Here is a 21,522-nt window from a genome sequence, read left to right on the forward strand (position 1 = left end):
CAGTGACCGTAACTGTGCTCACTGCTGTGTAATGATCCTAACTGTGCTCACTGCTGTGCAGTGACCGTAACTGTGCTCACTGTTGTGCAGTGACCATAACTGTGCTCACTGTTGTGCAGTGACCGTAACAGTGCTCACTGCTGTGTAATGATCCTAACTGTGCTCACTGTTGTGCAGTGACCGTAACTGTGCTCACTGCTGTGTAATGACCGTAACTGTGCTCACTGTTGTGCAATGACCGTAACTGTGCTCACTGTTGTGCAATGACCGTAACTGTGCTCACTGTTGTGCAGTGACCATAACTGTGCTCACTGCAGTGCAGTGACCGTAACTGTGCTCACTGTTGTGCAGTGACTGTAACTGTGCTCACTGCTGTGTAATGATCCTAACTGTGCTCACTGCTGTGCAGTGACCGTAACGGTGCTCACTGTTGTGCAATGACCGTAACTGCTGTCGTGCAATGACTGTAACGGTGCTCACTGTCGTGCAATGACTGTAAGTAACTGTGCTCACTGTTGTGTGCCGATTGTAGCTTTGCTCACTGTTTCGCAGGCCTTTGCTAATCTCTGTCTAACCTCCTGATGTCAGACATCCTGAGCAAGCTCTCCCACGGGCTCCAGTGGTTCGAACATCACTTGGAGAAATGAAGGACTTGTGGAAGGTTCAGAACCACTCGCTTTTCTACAACTTGGCAAAGATGCCCATGTAGACAAGCTGACATGACTCACTGGAGCTGGTGCAGTATGAATGGCTGGCATTGGTGTAACTGCACGCCACAGAACAATGTTGCATGGAAGGGAAAATGGTAGTGATAAAAAAAAAATCACCATTCTTCTCTCAAAGGAAATAATCACCTAAGAAAGGGACACCCAGGGATGCCCAGCCTTCGGCGTGCTGGCCAGTTAGAGAAGTATCACAGCGGAGTCTGGGGTCCCCGCCACCCACCTCTCGGTGCTACATTCTCAGGAATACTCTTTCTACGGGAACTGCCGGGCCGTGCTTCCAGTTCCACATTCTGCGTTCTTACTCTGTCCTTCCAAGGCACGAAGGTGAAGGGCGGGTCTAAGGTAATCACAGTGAGTCCCGTCCAAGACATTTATGCAGGGAAACACTGGAGCACAAAGGAGGAGGGAGAAGCGGGTCGGGTCGCAGCAACAGAAAGTAGGATGGAAAAGGAGAGGGCGGGGGCGGGGCATGAGTCCCGGTCTTATGATGGCGGGCACGTTTAGGGACTGGCCCTTGGTGTGGAAGCCTTAGACTTCTTTCATCGCCAGCCTGTCAGCCAGGGGGAGAGAAAGGGGCTAGCCCTGTTGGTTCTGTGGAGTCCCTAAAGGAACGTTGCAGGCTTCGTGGTTACTCCGTGGGCTGCTAATCGCAGAGTTAGCCGTTGGAAACTTCCAGTTACCCCATGGAAGAAGGACAAGGCCTTCTACTCCTGTAAAGGGTTGCAGTCTCAGAAACGGACAAGGAGAGTTCTGCCCGGTCCTCTAGGGTGGCTGTGGTTGGAAGCCACTCGGTGGCAGGGAGTCTGGTTTGGTTTGGTGGGTGCCTGGGCAGCATCAACAATGAGCAGTACCAGGGACTGTTCCACAAGGTAGACTGTCCAATCCACTCAGGCACCTTGGACGAGAGGCCAGGTGACTGCTCTGACGAACCGGCCACTGGAAACCCTCGGGAACCCAAAGCTCCACTCGGGCACGGGGGTCACTGTGAGTCGGAGTGACTGACTGGATGGCAACTGGTGTCATGTGTCTACTCTGTGCCAGGAACTGGACTACACACCGGACAGCTGCTCTAGGTAATCAGCTGGCTCTGATGGAGACTGCTGAGCACCTGACGCCAACACTGTGGGGCAGGCACGCCTAGCTTCCTTGCGGTGCAGACAGGAGGTCACTTGGTAAAGTGTACACTTGACGAGGACACACACCCTGGTTCCTGTTCGTCTTCTTGTTTGGTGCTGTTTTGGTTGGGTTGACATTCTGGTAAACCACCCCACGTGCCTTTGGCTCCTGAAGAAATGAATGTGCTTAAAGCGACCAGCTTCAGAGGACTCAAGAGAAAGGCAGAGAAAGAATGGCTGTGTCCCCTGCTCTCTCTCTCTCTCTCACGTACACAACCCAGAAAGAAGGGGTAAAAAGGAACCAAAAAAGCCCCTGGAACCTCCCATCACCATAGTGGATTTGCGATATTTGACAAGATGGCAGTTAGGATTGGCTGTGTTGGGTGGGTCTAAGAACTGGGCCTCTCAGAGTAGGTGGGTTTAGTTCATGTGAATAAGTCCAGAGTGAGTGAGTGAGGCCCCATCCAACATCAAATAAGGAAGATCCAGACCCCCATGGGCAAGGATGCCCATCAGGGAGCTGGAGATTTGGGGTATAAATGGGGTGTGCGGCCATGAAATTCCCAAGCAATAAACAAGCTCCGTGGTTCAGCTTCAGCACTTTTTCAGCGAACTGCGCACTGTAATCTGGTGACCCACATGGGCGGGTCTCTCCCTGGCTGAGCCAATGTGAGCACGTGGCATCTGGATCAATACACTGTGTCCTGGTGGTGCTGAGCGTCGGGCTGCTAACTGCACGGTCGACAGTTCAAACTTCCAGCTGCTCCGAGGGAAAAAGATGAGGCTGTCTGCTCCCGTAAAGCTCCAGAAACCCTAGGGAGTTCTACTCTGTCCCACAGGCCATGAGTCGGCATGGGCTTGGCGGCAGTGCGTGGGCCTGGACTGTACCTCTCGCTCTGGGTGAGTTTGGTCAGCGGGAGTCACCTCAGAAATGGACATCTCAAGGCTGATAAAACCTGAGGGGCAGCCTGGGAGGCGGGTCAGTCCCCCAGGAGGAAGGGCTGCTGCTCAAAGCACCAGCTGTCCAGCCTTCCTCGGGGATGCCCGACCCGCCGTGCACCTTCTGTGGACTTTCAAACACGGAAAGAACTGTGCTGCTCAGCCACTGCCCTTCGGAAAGTGGCTGCATGGTGGTTTTCGAAGTGTGGCCTCCCTTTTAGTGGGTCTGTGGTAGTGTCCCACAGCACGAAGTCACTGCCTGCCCGGTTGGCTTTCCGTTAGCTCAAGGGTGAGACAAGTGACCCCAGGGGGCTGAGTGCAAGAGCCAGCTTGGTGATTGGGCCCAGCAGGAGAGGGGCCCCGCCTGCCAGGCAACTTTCCACTTTTTTGAGTGTGTGAACAGTCTTAAAAAGATGTTATTTACATCACCAGGAGATAGATTCACTATTGCTGCTTTAAAATCATTAAGTATTTAAACATTTCCTGGTTTTAACTTCTAGGATGCATCTACTACCATGGGGTAGATTCTAACGCATAGTGAGAGGAGAGGAGCTCTAGTGGTGTAGTGGTAATGCCTTGGCCTACAATCCAGAAGGTTAGCAGTTCAAAACCACTGTAAAGAGTTATGGTCTGTGAAACTCAGGGGACACTTTTAGCTGCCCTAGAGCAGCGGTTCTCAACCTGTGGGTCACGATGGGGGTGGTGGTGTTGAATGACCATTTCACAGGGGTCGCCCAATTCATTACAGTAGCAAAATGACAGTTATGAAGTTGCAATGAAAATAATGTTAAGGGGGGGGGGGATCACCACCACGAGGAACTGTATGGAAGGGTGGTGGCATGAGGAAGGTTGAGAACCACTGCTCTAGAGGGTCACACTGAGGAGAAGGGGCTGGCACATTCCAATTGCTCAGCTTTCGGTGGGCAGCCAAGTGCTTTAACCACTGTGCCACCTCCTGTCAATAAACTCCTTGGAGGGCGAGGGGTCCCGAGCCCCATGCGCTTGGGAACCATGGCTGCAGGACCCCAGTCGGGGCAGACCAGTGTTCCAGAGCCTCTCGAGCCAGGTCCCAAGGGGAGACCCACTGTCTCTCCGGCCCACCTGCCCTCCTCCCCAGGCCCGTGGCTCACCTTTATTGCTGTAAAGTTCTGGAGGCAGGTCGTACGGCACGGGGAAGGGCCCTGGTGGCTCCTGGCTGTCTGAGAAGAACTTCTCCTTCACCGGGAAGCTGTCCAGGCCCTGCAGATACACACACACAGATTTCTGCACCTCGCTTTTGGGCCAAACGACTCCATCACCAACAGTGTCCCTCCCCACAGAGGACAAGGATGACAACAACGCCCACCACCCACAAGATCCCAAGGCGCAGTCGCGTCCTTTCAGCACTCAACAAACAGGTCCAGAGCTGTGTTAGGTGTCCCATGGGTTGAATGCTTCTCTGTATTTATGCCTCCTCCTTCTAAGGGTGCAAAGACCCTGACCGTACGGTCAGCACTTCAAAACCATCAGCCATTTATCGGGAGAGAGAAGAGCCTTCCGACTCCCGTAAAGAGTGACAGTCTCAGAAACTCACAGGGGCAGTTCTACCCTGTCCTATAGGGTTGCCATGAGTCGGCATCCCCTCGATGGCAGTGATCTTAAAAGAGACAAAGCCAAGATGGAGGGAAATCACCAGGTGAGGGAGACCCTCAGCTGCAGGCCCTAACAGTGTCCAAAAGGCTCCTGTGACTTGGCTCCTTCGAGAAGGCGGAGAGCAAAAGGGCTGGGTCAGGACACCATGGCTGGTGGTCCACCAGGGGACCCCCAGTGCCTGGGGGCCGGCAGGAGCAGAAGGGACTGTGTTTGGGATACCCATACCACAGCAGATTAAGAAAGTCTGTGGGAGTGGGTCTGGGGCCTCCGGCCACCTTCGTACCCCAATTTCTACCAACAGCAGGCCCAGGCAAGTCCTTGAGGAAGGAACGGCCCCTCCCGGTGTGGGAGGGAAGTCCCAGCAGCTCACGTTTAAACCCATTGCCGGTCAGTGTTCTCAAAGCACTCAAAGGAGACTGAATCTCTGGACTCAAAAGCGGACGTCAGGTGTAGCCTTGGGTCAACGCCGTGCTCAGAATTTAAGCTCTGAGACAAATTTTCTTTCCACAGACCAGGGGAGGGGTTCAAATTGCAGGGATCAAATCGCACCAAGGCTTGTAACTTTAACAGAGGAGAGAGATACAAGAGAAACAGTATTATATAGTAAAGCTCGTTTCTGCTATCTTATACGCAGAAATGAAGTTTGCAGGAAGTAGCAAACTCGTGGTACCAAAATATCTCAAGATGCTTTCAACGTTGCTATGGTAACGGCTGCAGCTCTGGTGAAAAGACAGCAAGAGGAGCTTCCATGAGTAATAAAAATGACTGCAGATGTCCCGATCCACTGCGAGGGAGAGTGAGAGCCAACTCTTCCAGGCCCACCAACACAGATGGTTCTTCTGAGGGCCCTGGAAGGAGGAGGCCTTTAGCTTTTCAGCTGCCTGCCCCCTGCCACCCCCATGAGGCAAACGGCTAACCACCAGTCTGGCACGGGAACTCCACCGAGAGGCATCTCAGGCCTGGCGAGTGGCTTCTGACACCCGACTAAGCACCGCTTTATTCTGACACACCCGGAGATGCTGGGGGCTAGAATGGACTGACCGGCCACTCAACCTAGGGATTCTCTCCTGAATTTTTTCTGCTCTGCCCAAGCTTCCAACCAACCAAGGGCCACCTTCTGCATTTCTGGACCACCCCGGCACTTACTCTGCCTGCCTCTCCTTTGTTCTGTGCACCCATCCTCACAGGTAGCACCGGACACACCCCACAGGCCACAGAAGCTGTTGACATCTGAAACCCACTGCTGACCATTCTGCTGCACAGCTGCCCACGGGGTCTCCGAGGCTGTAAATCTGCCAGCAGCAGGCCTTGCGTCCTTCTCCCACGGAGCAGCTGGTGGGTTCAAACTGCCGACCTTTTGGTTAACAGCTAAGTGATTAGCCACCGTGCCACCAGGGTGCCTTTGTGAGTTACATCCTGTTGTTCGGTGCTGTCTTGTCAGTTTCTAACCAAGCACATTCCTGGCCATGGTGACGATTTGAGATGGGCCCGCGATCTGAGTCAGAGGCACTGCTGGGAAAGCACCCTTTCTTTGCCAGCAAACTCCCAGGTTGGATGCGAGCCCTGAGCTGTTGGGGGCTCTGAGTGCATCAGATGGAAGAGAGCATCAGCCCAAGCCCAGGGACTTGCCCTGCCTGCCTTGCTGTGCACACTTGCTCATGGTGACTATCTGTCACGAACAACCAGTTGTCCCAAGACTCCAACTGTAGAGTGTGTGGGGCCTTGACCTCAATGCTCAGTGTGGGGATGCGGATGGTTCTGAACAAAGAAATAGACTGGTCAATGGGCTGGCCTGGGAAGGGTCGGGACCAGGAGGCCCAGGGTCAGTGCAACATGAGTGGGACGTGGCTGAGACTGGGAGCAGGCTGTGCACATAGAAACGTCATTGCGACATCAGAGTAGACACAGAAGGGAGGCGAGTTTGGATGAGAGAGGCTTCCGTGAGGAGACACAGAAGGAAATGGATCTGAAAGACTTAGAAGCACAACGAATAAAGACCAGGAGGTATGCGGGCCGGGGAGAGGAGGAAGAAGCAGGAGACCTGGGAGATGGGGTGGCTAGCACCTGCCCCTGGCCTGCGTCCACTCTCACTTGGAGGGTGGTAGGGTGCCCTGGCCCTCACATCCAACCTCCAGCACATCCTGGATCGGGGCCTCCGTTTCCTGTCTGTGCTGTGAGGCTAAAAGCAGCACCCACAACCCACAGGCTGGTGTGAGGAGACCTGTGCGGGACAAAGCCTGGCACAGGGGCGATGTTAAATTGTGGCTTGGGAGCACGCAGCCAGGCCGGAACGCTGCCTCTGGTCCTGTGCCCCGTGCAACTTCCACCAAGCAACCCCCAAGAGGAAGAACTTGACGACGTCCGAGGCCATCTGAAGGGAGGCCGGGCTGGCCTGGGCCAAGTTCTAGAACTCCTGGTCCTGGATGTTTTGAGAGAGAGGCTTGGCGAGTAACACCGAGTTAACGACTGTGCCACGTCCACAGTGCGGCATGAGATCATGTCCTTCCTCTTGACCAATTCATGGTTTTCAGAAGCATCCCGGCAAGAGTCCACGCCTAGGATCCCCCCCACCACCATGTGGGTTGGTCCGGGAGCCCGGTCTTTGTGACACCCGACCTCAGATGCAAACAGGGTTTGTGCCCAGCATGCCCGGCAGGCGAGGACACGCTCTTTTCCTCAGATGCCACTTTTGATCCAAATTCTAGGGAATTATCTATATGAAAAAAGAAAAACCCAAAACAAACAGTACTACTTTCCCCTTCCATCTAGATGTCACATAATTTGCGGCTGTCTTCTAATGATTGTGATTTACATATCACGGAGCTATCACGTGGCAGTTTACCAAACGGAGGAAGGCGCCCTCCCCAGGCACAGACACTTGACAGACAGCTAAGACAATGCATGTCGACGATACCAGGTGAGAGGGTGGGCAGCCGTCATGCTGACAGAAATTGCTGGGTTTCGCCTTCGTTGGCTCTGGGGGTGCACTGCAGCGGTTGGGGCAGCAGCCGGGCTCCGTCCAGCACAGGCGGCATGTCTGCTCCCTCAGCTGCCTCTCCGAGTTTACCAGTGGCTGCTCGACCTTGGCAGTGTTTCCGGCAGAGCCGCGGGCCTGAGCGGCTGCGGGCTGCCTGTGATGGCAGTGGAAGGAGACTCGGGCCGGGAAGCAGCAGGGGCACAGCTGACAGAGGACACCTACCTGGAGTGGAGTCAATGGAAGCTTCTGCTGACAGCTTGGCTCACGTGCCCTGCTGAGCACAGGCCAAGGGCAGCCCTGTTGTGACAGCCGCTCACAAGGATCCTCCAGTGGCTGGGCCCTGCACCAGCCCTTCAGAGCGGAGAGAAAGGAGTCTACCTCCAAGCCAACCATGCTCGCCTCCACGTTGGCTCCCTGGGGTCCAGGTCCCCGGAACCTCAGCCTGGAGTGTTCCTCTCCCTGGCTCCTCTCCCTGTTCAGTCTCCTCCCAGGCTGTCTCCAGCTGCGGCACAGGGCACTCAGCTCAGGGCCGCACACTCAGGAAGCGGCGGTTGCCTTTACAACTACAGACACTAACCAGTCACCTTGGGATGGGGTACGAGTAGGAAGGGAGGGCGAGGCCAGCAGGCCTGTGGTTCCAGTGCACTGTGGGTCCTGATGCAGGTGAAGGCATCCAGAGGTCCTCTTTGGGTCTAGGGACCCCACTGAAGGTTGAAAGGAGAGGAATACAGGCTGGCCACGTGCCTGGAAACAGCTTCTGCAGCCCTGGGCAGTGGCCCCAGAGGATCGTTCCCCAACCAGGGGGGCCAATTAGTCCGGGGAGAGAGGAACATGACCGTCAGCCACAGGTCACAGGCCTCTTGCCAGGCAGGAGCGACAGGGTGGGTGGCAGCTGGGTGCGGAGGACGTGGGAATGACTAGAAAGGCGGTAGCCTCATTAGCCACACTGGAGACCGAGGGGTGACTGAAGCCTCGGAGACAGTGCTGTCCAGCATGGCCTCGTGGGAGCCCAGCGAGCGAGCCCAGGACCCCCAGCCTCTGCCACAGCAGGCCATCGGAGGTGGGCGTGGGGAGGGCGACGAGAGAGGCTGGGGATCGCTCTCGTAAGCTCTCAGCTCCTGAGCAAGCACAGACTTTCTGATCAGGGAAAGCCCACGGAGTAGCGTGCCACGGAGTAGCGTGCCACGACGAGGAAGGAGAAACGGACTGGGAGACAGACAGCTCTTGGCGATCTGACAGAAGCACCTGTTGGTTCTGACTGAGGAGAGAGCTCACCACCCAGAAAGAGGGAACATGGGGTTCTGGTGAGGCCATGACCTCTATCAGCCACAAGACAAGGGCAGCGAAGCTGGGGCGCCCATCAAAGCATCTTCGGCACCCAACCACTTTATCCCACGTTATGCCCAGGACCAGAAGCAGTTCTGGGCATGAAGCATGAGGTGGGCTCAGGCCCAGGTCTAGCAAATGTTCGACAAAGCATGTGCTGGATCAGTGTCACGCAGATGCGCGGAGCCAGGAAAGAGAGATGCCGGCCCTCCCTGACCCACACGCAGGTGCCTAACGGGGGAAATGCTGCGGCCTCCCTTTCTATGCTGACGGTTCCTGCTCAGTGCAGTCTAAAACTTAAACCCAATGGCATTAAAAGGACAATCAAGAGGCCTCAGAAATATAAGTAAACACTTCCATTGACACCAGAAAGGATTAGCATGTGACATATTAACACCGGAGTCCCTGGGTGCCACCAACAGTTATGGGCCCAGCTATTAACGGAAAGGCTGGCAGTTCAAATCCACATGTGCCTTGATAGAAAGGCCTGGTGGCCGAATTCTGAAAGGTCATGGCCACGGACAGCCCCACGGAGCACAGATCTGGTCGGACACCTACAGCGTTGCCATGAGTCGGGATGGACTGGACAGAAACTGGTTTGGCTTGCTGTTGTGTCTTGAACATATTAAATATTGCTAAGTGCTATGAGCCCAGCTTCACGGACCTCGGTACTATCTCGCACCTACTGCTAAGCCGTTGGAAGTGTCCCTAGTCAAAGGGAGAGCTACTGGCAGCACGTTCTAATTGCAATTTTGGTTTAACCAAACTGTGTTCACTGCCGGGCAGACTTAACCAGAAGGTGTCTGCGCCAGCTCACTGGACAGCTGCAGAACACGTGATGGCTAGCTGGCGATCAGGGACGACCTGTCCACTCACTGAGGCTTCAGATGGTATCTTCACCATGAACAGGCCATGTTGGTCTGCCGCCCACTGCAGCTTGAAGGCCACAAGCAGTGTCATCTTCCGTGGCCACTTAGTTCCTGTGTGGTGGGCCCGGCCAGGGCTGTGGAGCAGCAGGCAATGGCAGGGCTCTGTGGAACGACTAGCTTTGCGGGTTGGAGACCATGCCCTAAGGGGGACAAGCTTGATGGCTGGTGACACTGGCCTTGAGCCAGCGTCCTGGAACACAGTGAGCCCGGTGGCCTCTGGGGAGATGGACAGAAGTGGCAACTCTGGTGACTGATAAACTGGCCTACGTGGGTGCGACGCACATGGAGTTCTTCCGCAGGCCGCTGAGGTGGGCTGGTCCTGAGGGTCGGACTCTAGACAGGGTGTGGTCTGGAGGACCACGTAGTGACCAGTGTGTGCTGAGGGCCTGGAATTGGCAAACATGTAACGAGAAGGCTCCGGGCTTGTTGAGCCTGGGGCCTCTGTGAGACTGGCCGTGGAATCCCAGGTGCTTGGCTCCTTTCCAATGTCCAGCACGGACAGCGTGACAGAGGCGAGCTACTCGGTTTCACATCATTTACCGTGAGGTTTGAGAACGTCTTTGCGTACCTGCGTGCTGCGCTGGAGTGGACACACTGGAACTGGTGCTGTCGAAGAATGAGGGGTCCTGTGCTGCCAGGCTTACAAGCAGCACAGCCAGAATACTCCTTAGCAGCATGGATGGTGACATTTCGCCTATGTACCCTGGACATGTGACCGGAGGGGCCAGTCCCTGGAGGAGGCCACGAGGCTTGTGAAAGAGAAGGGTCAGTGAAAGAGAGGAAGACCCTCACAAGCAGACCCACTCCGTGGCTGCAAGAGGGCCAGGCTGCGCTTTGCTGTTTGCTGGGTGAGAATTGACTGGACAGCACCTAACAGAGATACGCCTACTCCACGCCCCTGCTCCAGGGCCAGGCCACAGCAGGTCCGGTCTGACGCCATCACGCCCACTGTGTGTGCCAGGTGCCCAGTCCGCAGCAGGTCCGGTCTGACTCCATCACGCCCACTGTGTGCCAGGTGCCCAGTCCGCAGCAGGTCCGGTCTGACTCCATCACGCCCACTGTGTGTGCCAGGTGCCCAGTTATTCTCACTCCACTCAGTCGGTACAAGGCCATGGAGACTCTGGGCATCTGACAGAAGTAGCACCAACCACCAAAATCCACAGAGAGCCTCCCATGTGCTGGGCTGTAAGCTTAAGTGGTTCAGTCTCCCCAGTCCAGGAGGTGCCGAGGCAGTGGGGGGGTGTGACCAGCCCCAACTTCTAGAGAGCCATGGGATGCAGACGAGGGGCATCTGGAGTGAAGCCTGGGTATAGGTGGGAGCACAGGAGTGGCCTGCAGGGTGGGGTGGGGGCTTCCTGGTTCATAATGAGGAGGGGCTGTATGAGGCGAGGCCTGAGCACATCTACCCTGAAGGGTCTGCAGCAGACCCGTGTTCAGCGAAGACCCCTGAGGCAGCACGGTCAAGCAGCTCAGAGAGGACCCGGGGACTGAGGTGGGAGGCGGCAGGGAGTGCGAGAATGATGGATGGCCAAGTCGTGTTCAGGAGGCAGGGCTTGGCGGTTAAGTCGATGTTGGGGGCAGGGGATGAGTGCTCTCATTTTACGAACACATCTTTAAGATGCAACATCTCAGAAAACGGGTGGGCAGGAAAGCTGGAGCGCTGGTCTGGGATGAAACTCAGCCTTGTGCGGTGTGCCCTGCTCTCCAAGCTCCTGGGCAACACGAGTCCATGCTGCCCTGTCCCCTCTTCTCCCCTTGCCCACCCCCGTGCCAGGCACAGAGCTTCCTAGGCTCCCACTGCCATCTTGGCACCCTGCAACTGTGGGTTACGCCCATGCTCATGTTCCAAGAACCAGCTTGGATGCTACCGGCTAAAGCCTTCCCTAAGACATCCCGCCCACCCCACCCAACTGCGTGCCCTCTCCTCAGAGCCCTAGTGGGTTGTGTGCCCATCTCAGTCCTGCTCTTCCACAGGGCCCCTCCTGTCTGCTTTCTCCACCAAGAGGCTGCCTCATCCCCATCACCCTCAGGGCCTACTCTAACAGCGGGGACACATATTATAAATAATAAAACTATATCGTAACGTATATTATATAAATACTATGTAACTAGTATAACAGGGGGGGCAGGGAAGGGCTGAGGAGGTCAGTTTCACGTTGCTGGAATGTTCAGTGAGCCCAGAAGTGATGCTACCTACCTCCAGGGAGTGCTCTGTGCTCGCCATAATGCCAGAGACTCAACCAGTTTGCAGGCCAGGGCATGCGCTATGCGGTGCCATCCACTGCCTTACAGTGGGCAGCAGCCCAAAGTACCAGTAGCCACTGGGAATGTAGAATGGCCAGTTACCCACCAGGGGGCCACTGGGGTGAAGCCAGCAGCTGCCAGCAGCCCAGAGCCTGCTGGGGGCCCGAGAGCTGGGCCTGCCCTGTCTTAGGTGGTCAATCTTCCTTGACTTCCCCCAGCCTTCTTCTCAGTAGTCCTCCACCTATCAGCTCAAGTTGGTCTCTGTACAAGGCATCCAGGGACCAGCACGGCCCATGTGCTCCACTGGGTCCTCACACAGACCGGTCCTGTCTTTGTAGCACTCAGCTTGCACCTGGGGGTCTCTCGGTGTCTTCACGTGCACGATGCCCATCTACCTTCTCTGACCTTCTTGCCTGGCTTATCTGGCTCACCTCCTGGGGAGGGCAAGGTCAAAACACTTCCGGGTAGTCCATAATGCCCCCACACCACTGCTAGGAGCTGCTGATGGATGGAAACACCCAAACAAACGGCAAACTGGCCAAGAGTGAGACGGTGGCCACTGGCCAGGCTGGAGGGAAAGCCCCTGGAAGAGCCCTGGTCCAGGCTCTGGGTCTGGAGCTAGACCAGAGGCTCTGAGTGCCGCAGAGGCTGCTGCCCTCTCAGTCAGCATGTGACTGGCATGACCACCCTGCCTGGGGCCTAGCCCGGGAGCTGCTGCATGGCTAGAAGGAGGGACTCACTTCCATATTCCTGTCCCATGGGCCTCACAAGTAACTGACTTTTTTTTTAACCTACAGTGCTACTCAACCCAACCCAACCCAACCCACAGTCATCAAGTTGATGCCGACTCATAGCGACCCTACAGGACCAGGTAGAACTGCTTCATGGGCTTCCTTGACTGTAATTCTTTATGAGACTAGAAAGCCTCATTGTTCCCTCACAGAATGGTGGCTGGTTTCGAATTATTAACCTCGAGGTGGGTAGCCCAATGCGTAACCACTACGAGACCAGGGCTCCACAATGTGCTACAGGGGGCGCTTTTGTTCCAAATGAAAGAATAGGAGTCCAGTATAAAGCCATTTTGGGGATTCTAAATGACGATGGTCATTTTTCCTTCCCCTGGTCTTTCCTGAAATGCAGTCAGAGAACTGCTGTCGAAGGGGAGAACTGGGAGCTTAGAAGGTGCTAGGGGACCAGGGAGGCAGATAGTTCCTTCTATTGCTGACTTCAGGTCAGAGCAGTCAGCACTGACTGGAGTCGCAAAAATGCTGACCACAGCAGCCAAGGGGGAGTGACGTGGGACTTACCTCATCTCATCCCTTCTTCTTGGGAGGGGATTCTGGTGCCAGTTCAGAGCTCTGTCACTACGTCCCTCCCACGTTACTCTCTACTATGCTCCTCACGCCACCTCCCTGTTTCCCCAGAGCTGTGAGCAGCAGCAGATCAAGGACGATCAGCTGGGAGGCGGAGGCTGGTGCCCACTCCCCAGCCGTGGTCTGTGAGTCAGGCTTAGTCCCCCACCGCCCAGGGCTGGGGGTGGGGGTGGTGCTGCTACCAAGGCCACGTGATCTGTACTTTGCTGCAATTTTCCTGAATTTTACAACTCTGCAGGCAACAATCAAAGCACACCGAAATCTTACTTAGGGCCCTCACTAGCAAAATGCTCTGGGCTAGCGGGGGAAATGCCAACAGGCGGGCAAGGGTAGGACAGAGCCATTCTGTCAGCTTGGTCCCAGGAAAGCGCGGGGAGGCCTGCTGACTGGGGTTCTGACACAGGGTGAGGGTGGTTCTCCAATGGTCCCAGTGCCTCCCCCAGAAGATTCTGACGCACGGCATCTGGCCCATGCCTCAGAAAAGACCCCAGCACGGTGGCTCGGGGCTGCCCACGGCTGATCTTCGGGAAGCAGAGTGCCAGGCTTTGCTTCCAAGGCACCTCTGGGTGACTGGAACCTCCACCCTTAGCTGCCACACACTCACCGCTCTTTTCATCCCTTCAGGGGCCCCTACGTTGCGTAAACACCAACGTGAGGCCAGACACAAGCACACGGCCCGTTCCCAGGTGCCATCCAGCCCTGTCTCATGATGTGCAGCCCGGTGCCCTCAGAGAGACCGAGAGCCTGTCTGACGAGCGCAGCCACAGAGAGCCTGTGGGGTCAGACTGACGAGCACAGCCACAGCGGAGAGCATGCCCGGCCTCATCGTGGGGGCCACTGTGCCCGCCTCCTACCTGGGGAGGCTCCGGTGCAGTGAGGCCGTGACAGGGGAGACCTCGGCTCTGGGCCAAGTGAGTCCCCTTGTGTTGGGGACACATATGGCACCCCTCCATGCCAAGTGGCCATGTGATGTGGGGTCCAGGTGCAGAGACAAGCTGGCTGGGCTGCAGTTTCTGTGGCTCTGCCACCCTGGGGCCAGCCCACTCTGGAGAAGCCACCGGAGCTTCCCGGCCTCTGACTTGAGCTCAGGCCGCTTCTCCCACGTGGGTGTCTCCTTCCTGCTCCTCTCCACTGACCCAGGACCCTCCACAGCCTTAAGTCCCCTCCTCCGACCTCCTGCCCCCACTGCCCTAAGACCTCTCTCACCGGGCTGCTTCCATGAGCGCCCTGTGTCAGACAGCTTCATGTCATGTTTTATGAGAATGAGCTCATGCTGTGTTGACGGGGCTAAACACTGCTACTCGCCGGACGGAAGCATTATCATCACTCTTTCACCTGGTGCGCCCCAGGCGGGCATCAGGCGCCCCATGGCAGCCGTGGCAACCCGGCTGTGCCACAGCAGGGCTGCTCCCCAGGAGAGGGAGAAGCCAAAGGGGGTCACTTCCGGTGCGGCTCTCCCAGCCTGTCTGCGTGGGTTCCAGCACCCACACCAGCCCTCACTGCAGTGGAGTCGAAGCCGACGGCTCACAGCGACCCCAGAGGACAGGGTAGAACTGGCCCCGTGGGTCTGAGACTACACGTCCTTCCACCAAGAGCAGAAACCCTCATCTTCCTCCCTTGGAGAGCGGCTGGTGGCTCTGCTGACCTTGCTCACGGCACGCATCTTCAGGTGGAACCTGAAGGGCTCCCCATCAGGGCTCCCTCCGCACCCTCCACAGCAAGTGTTTCGTGATTTCGTCAGCACAGGCCAGTGGGATGGGAGGCCAGGCTCCTGACTGGAACCCCAGCGCTGGATCCCTCCCCACCTCCAGCAAGTCCCTGGGACAGGAAATCCCAAGCCACCTTCTCAGTGAGCCGTCAGCCAGCTCCCACTGGGGACTTACAAATGCGGATGGGAGGAAGAGGACCCCGAGCTCGTAGGAGCGGATCATCAGCTGGGAGCCGTTCTTTTCCAGCGCGCCCCAGGCCGCCTTAGACAGGTTGGCACTGCGGAGACAAGGACACATGACATCGGTCAGAAAGGACAGCAGCGCCCACTGTCTCCTCCCAGGCGCTAGCGGGGCTGTGGCTTTGGGGACGCCAAAAAGACCAAACTCACTGCCATCGAGTCACAGCGACCTTATAGGACAGAGTAGAACTTCCCTGTGGGTTTCTGAGGCTGTAACTCTTTACAGGAGTAGAGTCTCATCTCTCTCCCTGGGAGCAGCTGGTGGTTTTGAACTTCTGAGCTCATGGCTGGCAGCCCACAGCCCAACCCACTAGGCCATTGATGGGAATCTTGCTGAGCCAGAATCCCGGGACTCCAGGATTGAATTGCTTATGGAGATAGCTTCATCCGGCCTGGTTTCCCTCTAGGGGAAGCTTTGAAACAAGAGAGCCTCCTTTCAGAGCTTTGTTGTGTTTTTGGTTCCTCTGCCCCGAACCACTTTGTTTTTCACGTCTGTCCTAGAGCCAGGTTCTCGGGGCTTCTCTGTATATAAAGGTAGCACCGAGGAGGAAAAAAATGTCAAAATGTTAATGAAATCTCCACATGTTATCATCTTAAATATACTTTCTTTTCTCTTTTGGGATGGGGGTGGGGAGAGGCAGGTAGCAGGCAAGTACTAAGACATTCACTGCCACCGAGCCAACTGACTCCTAGGGCCCCTCTAGGACCGAGTAGAACTGCCCCTGTGGGTTTCTAAGAGTGTAACCCTTCACGGGAATAGACAGCCTCATCTTTCTCCCTGGGAGCAGCTGGTGGGTTCAAACTGCTGACCTTGCGGTTCACAGCCCTATGTGTAACCACTGGGATACCAGGATGCCTGTCCAAGTACTAATTGGAGGCTTCGAAGAACCCAAGGAAAAATGGGATAAAAAGAATTTTAAAAATCCACAAACTCTGTAAAGGCCCCTTGTACTTTCTACTCTCAATCTGGAGAAAACAGCTCTGAGGGCCCCAGGCTGGCATTTGAGTTGTCATCAGGGGATCCCAATGACAGCAACCCTCCGTGACAGAGTGGAACTGCCTGCCCCGCGGGGTTTCCAAGGCGGTGGTCTTTCTGGAAGCAGACTGCCCCTTCATTCTACTGCGGGCAGCTGGTGGGCCGCCGGGACCACCGCCCTTGCCGTGAGCAGAGGGCAGGCAACTGTGCCCCAGGACTCCCTAAGCGTGATGCGAGGTCTGTAAGGTGCTTTCATTGCTCATGCTGATGGCGCCTGTCAAATTCTCCTCTACCGTACGTGACCATCAGCGCTGTGCGAGTGTTCTTTGTCCTCAGGAGGAAGCACTGCCCGGTCCTGCACCCTCCTCACCGTCACTGCCCCCGGGGCAGCCCTGTGTCAGTCCATCTCCTAGAGGGTCATCCTCATTTTCACTGACCCCCTCTTTTCACCAAACACATGACGGCTTCCTCTGGGGAAGGACTAGGCTCTCCTGGTCCCACGGCCAATGGAAGAGAGGTGACATCCCCCTGTCCTTGTTTCTAAGGAGCATTTCAAGGAGCTGTCTGCACTTCTTCCAAGACAGCTTTGTTCACAGAGCAGCGACAGGGTCCGGGGACACTAACATGACACACATGAACAGAAGATTTCGGTATAAAGTATTGGAATAAAATGTGCAAGACTTGGGAGTTTGAAAAGCAAAAGCGAAAAAAAGAAAAGTGAAGAACATGCTCCTCATTTTCAAGCAGGAAGAACAGGATTAAAATAATAATAATCCAGGCCTGGAGACGCAACATTGAAGACATTGATGAGCAAATACCTCCTAGCCCACTCCCCACCCACCCAATGCTGCAAGAAGCCTAGGAGCTGGCAGACAGACAAGGAGAACAGCCCACAGAGACTGGCTGAATGACCATCTCTGGGGGAGCCATTATTCTGCCTACTACAACGCGTTCCATCATACCACATTCATGCTACAAATGTTCTCTCAGGTTTTTAAATGCGGTGAGGACAACCTTGGGAAGTTCAAAAATCCAGCGGCCAACGGCTCAGCGTCAGCTCCCAGCGATCCATGTGTCAGGGGTAGAACTGCGCTCTGGCGAATATTCAGTGGCTGACTTTCCTGAACTTTCTTGCCAGGGGCCCTGGCTCCCTGCCAACACATCCTGCACACCTTTGCAGGTATGATCATTCCTGGTCCAGCATGCCACTCCTCTGGTCGGCCCTTGAGCTCTTCCCTGGCCGTGCCCCACCCCCGCCCCCCCATCTCATTCCAGAGGCTGCCTGTGGCCGCCCCGGTTCCAGTAAGCCTCCTAGTACCAATTCTGTTGGTGTCAGGTGGACAAGACACACCCTCTAATCCATTCGAGTAAGAGACTGTTCCCCAAGGACTTAGACGATCCACCTTATAAATTCTGTTCCCCCCTTACAGTGAGAGGTTTCAAATGACACATTTTAGAGGAACAGCTATGCACAAGGAAGTACAGAAGGCCCAGCAGGGCAGCAGGTACCAGTGGACACACTTCACACACGATAAGAGTGAATCTTCCCCAATCCAGGTATCCTTCTCTGAAGCACACCTGGCTCACACGGCAGAGGTAGGGCGTGTGAAATCCTTGGCACACAAAGGATGTGTCACCAGGACCAGATATTCCCGTCAGCAAGACGTGCCTCAATTTACGGGAGAGTAACTGGCCCTTGTCCCTGATGTGACTCCCGAAGCAGCAGGGTTCTGCCTTCGGCAGGCCCATCTATGAATCCTGGGTGATAGACGGGTTTAATATTTCTTCACCAGATTGCTTCACGGATGTCATCATCTTAGCCCAAGTCCCCGTGGCAGAAGGACAGGGAGGTTCTGTGTGTACTGCGCAAGGGGCATCAACAAGTGTTGGGTTTGTTGTGAGGTGGTCTTCAGTCGGTTCTGACTCCTAGTGATCCCGTGGCCCAACAGAACGGACCACCCCCCGGTCCTGCACCATCATCACGATGTGCTGTCTGAGCCCACTGTTACAGCCACCGTGTCAATCCACCTCGCAGAGGTCTTCCTCTTTTTTCACGACCCCATTCCTTTAGACATGTGCCCTGCAAACTGCAGTAGAGGCACAAGACGAAGCTTCAGGGATTCCAGCAGCCCAGCTGAGGTTAAACCAATTCTGCAGATGTGGATTCAACAGGGCAGCTGTGTTTGGGGGGCTGGTGTCATCTTTTATAGCCACAGTGTATCGATAAAGAAACGCGGCAGGAAAAGAGAAAAACCTTTAATGTGCGCACATTTTGAAACTGAGAAGCAAGCGCAGGGCACTGAAAGAGACGGGAGTGTCAGGCGGGTGGTTTTACAGGAATCTGCTAAGTGGTTGAACCCGCAACCCAAACCAAACTCACTGCCATCGAGTCCGTTCTAACGGTAGGGTAGAACGGCCCACGTGGTTCCGAGATGGTGACTCTTTCTGAGGGTAGAAAGCCTCGTCTTCCTCCCGCAGAGCGGCTGGTGGTTTTAAACTGCTGACCTCGAGGTTAGTAGCCCAATGTGTAACCACTTCGCCACCCTGGCTCCTTCCTCTAAATTGCCAAATTGGCACTGACAAATCTATCTGCAATCTCATTTTGTTCCTCAGTGAAAGTGGGATTGTCAGGAAACCTCCTTCAAGTTCTCACTGAACTCTGATCTATGGCTTTGGCATGACCAAGTCTGGCCTTGCTCCAAAGCTGGTCTTTAAAAGGAACCCTCTGTTCTTGAACCCCAAAGCCATGGTTACGTGCTGGGCTGCTAGCTGAGAAATCGGCTGTTTGAATCTACCAGCTGCTCCAAGGGAGAAAAAGACAGGACTGCCTGCTTCCGGAGACGTTACAGCCTCAGAAAGCCCGGAGGGGCAGTTCCAGCGTCTCCTATATGGTCAATGTGTGGGAACGGACTTGACAGCATACAGCATCCTTGATCCCCCCACGCGGAGTTCTACCAGGACTTCAGAGGCAGCCACGCCAGCTCCAGACTCCCAGATGAAAAAGCTGCTTTGCAAATTTCAGGTCACAATTGGGATTGGGAAGGTTCTATCAGAGATTTTGGTCGGGGCGTTCAGGAGAGGGTGGTCAGGGAAAGGCCGGGCCTGGCAGCCGCAGAGGGTGTAGGTGAGGGACGACTGGACGGGTACGGACACGAGGCGCCCAGAAGCAGCTGCTTTAGGGAGAGCTGCAGCACGTGTCTGAGCTGTGGGTTGCCCCTAGCCCAGGGTCAGCACACCAACCCTAGGCTCAGTGGTCAACTGGTGGTAATATGCCTTCTTTGGGGACAGGAGCCAGGTGTGTCCACCATCCAAACCAAAGCCAGGGGCAGCATCGAGCAACACAAAATCACACCCCGTGGCCCATCGCCACTCCCTGGCAACAGGGCCACTTTGAACATGCCATCGAAGCGTGCCATCTCTCAGAGTTCACATCTCTAAAGTAGGGATAGTGATAAGTTTCTATCTAGCTCTTAATGAGTTTGTGGAAAACCAAACCAAACCTAAAAACCACTTAGCCGACACACAGCACGCACCATATGAGCATGTGCCTTTATCTAAGAAAGACCTTCTCTACCTGGTGGCCATCTGGATGGCTCCTCTCAAGCCACTGGTCCACCTGGTAGCTAGCAGTGCCCTGGACAGAAGATCTGAGGCCCAAGGTCAGAGAAGCTCAAGCGCTTCCCATTCGGGACGGGAAAGCAGCTTCCCCCAAGGCTTGCTCACAAGAGCAGATCCGTGCGTTCTGTCTGTGAACAGCAAGGACAGCAGTTCGAAACTACCAGCTGTTCCAGATGCCAAAGCTTGCTACTCCCATCCAGAGTCACAGTCTCAGAAAGCCCCTGGGGCAGTTCCAGCCTGTCCTATAGGGTTTCTATGAGTCAGAATCAACTCAATGGCAGTGCGTTTTGTTTCTTCAATACCAGATGCCAGAGTGCAGGGCGCCCGCTATACCTTTCAATCACTTCTCACACAGAGAGGGGCTGCTTGCAGACTTGGGTTCTGAGAACCAGTACTTGTAACGGGGCACAGGGGCTGTAGCAGTGGGCCCTGGGGGCCCCAAGTTGCATAGGGGCCATAGCAGTTGGTCCTGGGAGCCCCAAACTTCACAGGGACCATAGCAGTGGGCCCTGGGGGCCCCAAGTCACACAGGGGCCAAAGCAGTGGGCATTGGGGGCCCCAAGTCACACAGGGGCTATAGCAATGGGCCCTAGGGGCTCCAAGTTGCATAGGGGGCATAGTAATGGGCCCCGGGGGCCCCAAGTCGCACAGGGGCCATAGCAATGGGTGCTGGGAGCCCCAAGTCGCAGCCCCAAGCAGCTCGGTCTACAGGAGGCATTTCCAGATAGTTTTTAAGAGTATCCCATTTGATTCTCACCCCAAACCCCAGACTAAGGAGTCACAAAAAAGGCTTTCAGGATCAAAGGGACACAGAGAAATAGCACTGTAGGGTAAGGGAGAAGCAGTGCTCCCGGGTGAGGGGGATGGGCAGGGGAGGGAGAATGCCTTTCATGTTGCCTCCAAAAGCCCCAGAGACACTGTTGTTAAGCACTTGTCTCATTTTCCCCAAAGTGGCAGCACCAACATTTCGGCTGGTTCCCGACTTTCCTATGTTGCCTGGCAACCATAATAGCGATGCAGCAAGCATTCACCTTTCCTTTCGGCCCACCCCAAATGCGTAGCTTTCAAAGATGTTGGTAGCACTGGGTCTGCCAATTATGCCTGGGCCCGGGCTTCTCGGCCAGGCTGCTGTTGAAAGCACAGCTTCTTGCAGGCTCCGGCTTGGGCTGAGGCAGCGGTAAAACGTAACAATTGCATTTGTCATCCTGAAAATTTCCATAACAACACGCTGCCCATCAAACAGGCTGATTTCCTGGTAGGATCAAACAGATGGGGGAAGAAATCTCCCTAAAACCAGTAATAGCTCCCCATAAAAGCTGTCAGACAAAAGAGAACTTGTGAGCTAATGGAACATTCCATTAAGCTCCAGTTGAAATGCTATTTTTAAGTTTCTACAGACACATATGCTGGGCTGAATGTCCTCACACCAATTAAACAGAAGTTGGGGCCCTGGGGACAACTTAGGGCACTTATTTAATTAACCCATAAAACTCGAAACCAAGAGCCGAGTTACCAAGTAGTTTCTGACTCATAGCAACTCTACAGAGCAGGGTAGCACTGCCCCTGGGGTTTCCAAGGCTGTGACTCTGTAACGGAATAGAAAGCCTCGTCTTTCTCCCAGGGAGTGGCTGGTAGTTTCAAACAGCTGACCTTGCGGTTGGAACCGCCCCACCACTGGGGCTCCAAAAAGGACCCACAGGGCAGCCAGCACAGCCGTGCT

The 21,522-nt window shown here is 55.3% G+C and overlaps 1 protein-coding gene across 1 annotated transcript in view; it reads right to left on the bottom strand.

The window, feature by feature from the left end:
- TDP1 (tyrosyl-DNA phosphodiesterase 1) overlaps positions 1 to 21,522 on the bottom strand; it is a 68,911-nt gene that overhangs the window by 8,053 nt on the left and 39,336 nt on the right. The window contains exons 12-13 of the mRNA XM_045288138.1: positions 15,144 to 15,303; positions 3,910 to 4,018 (exon numbers count right to left, since the gene is read on the bottom strand). Coding sequence (XP_045144073.1) covers positions 3,910 to 4,018; positions 15,144 to 15,303 — 269 coding nt within the window. The remainder of the gene's footprint in view (positions 1 to 3,909; positions 4,019 to 15,143; positions 15,304 to 21,522) is intronic.

This window comes from Echinops telfairi, unplaced genomic scaffold (genome assembly GCF_000313985.2).
Source record: "Echinops telfairi isolate 266 unplaced genomic scaffold, ASM31398v2 ScPeMD7_18;HRSCAF=68, whole genome shotgun sequence".
NCBI lineage: Eukaryota > Metazoa > Chordata > Mammalia > Afrosoricida > Tenrecidae > Echinops > Echinops telfairi.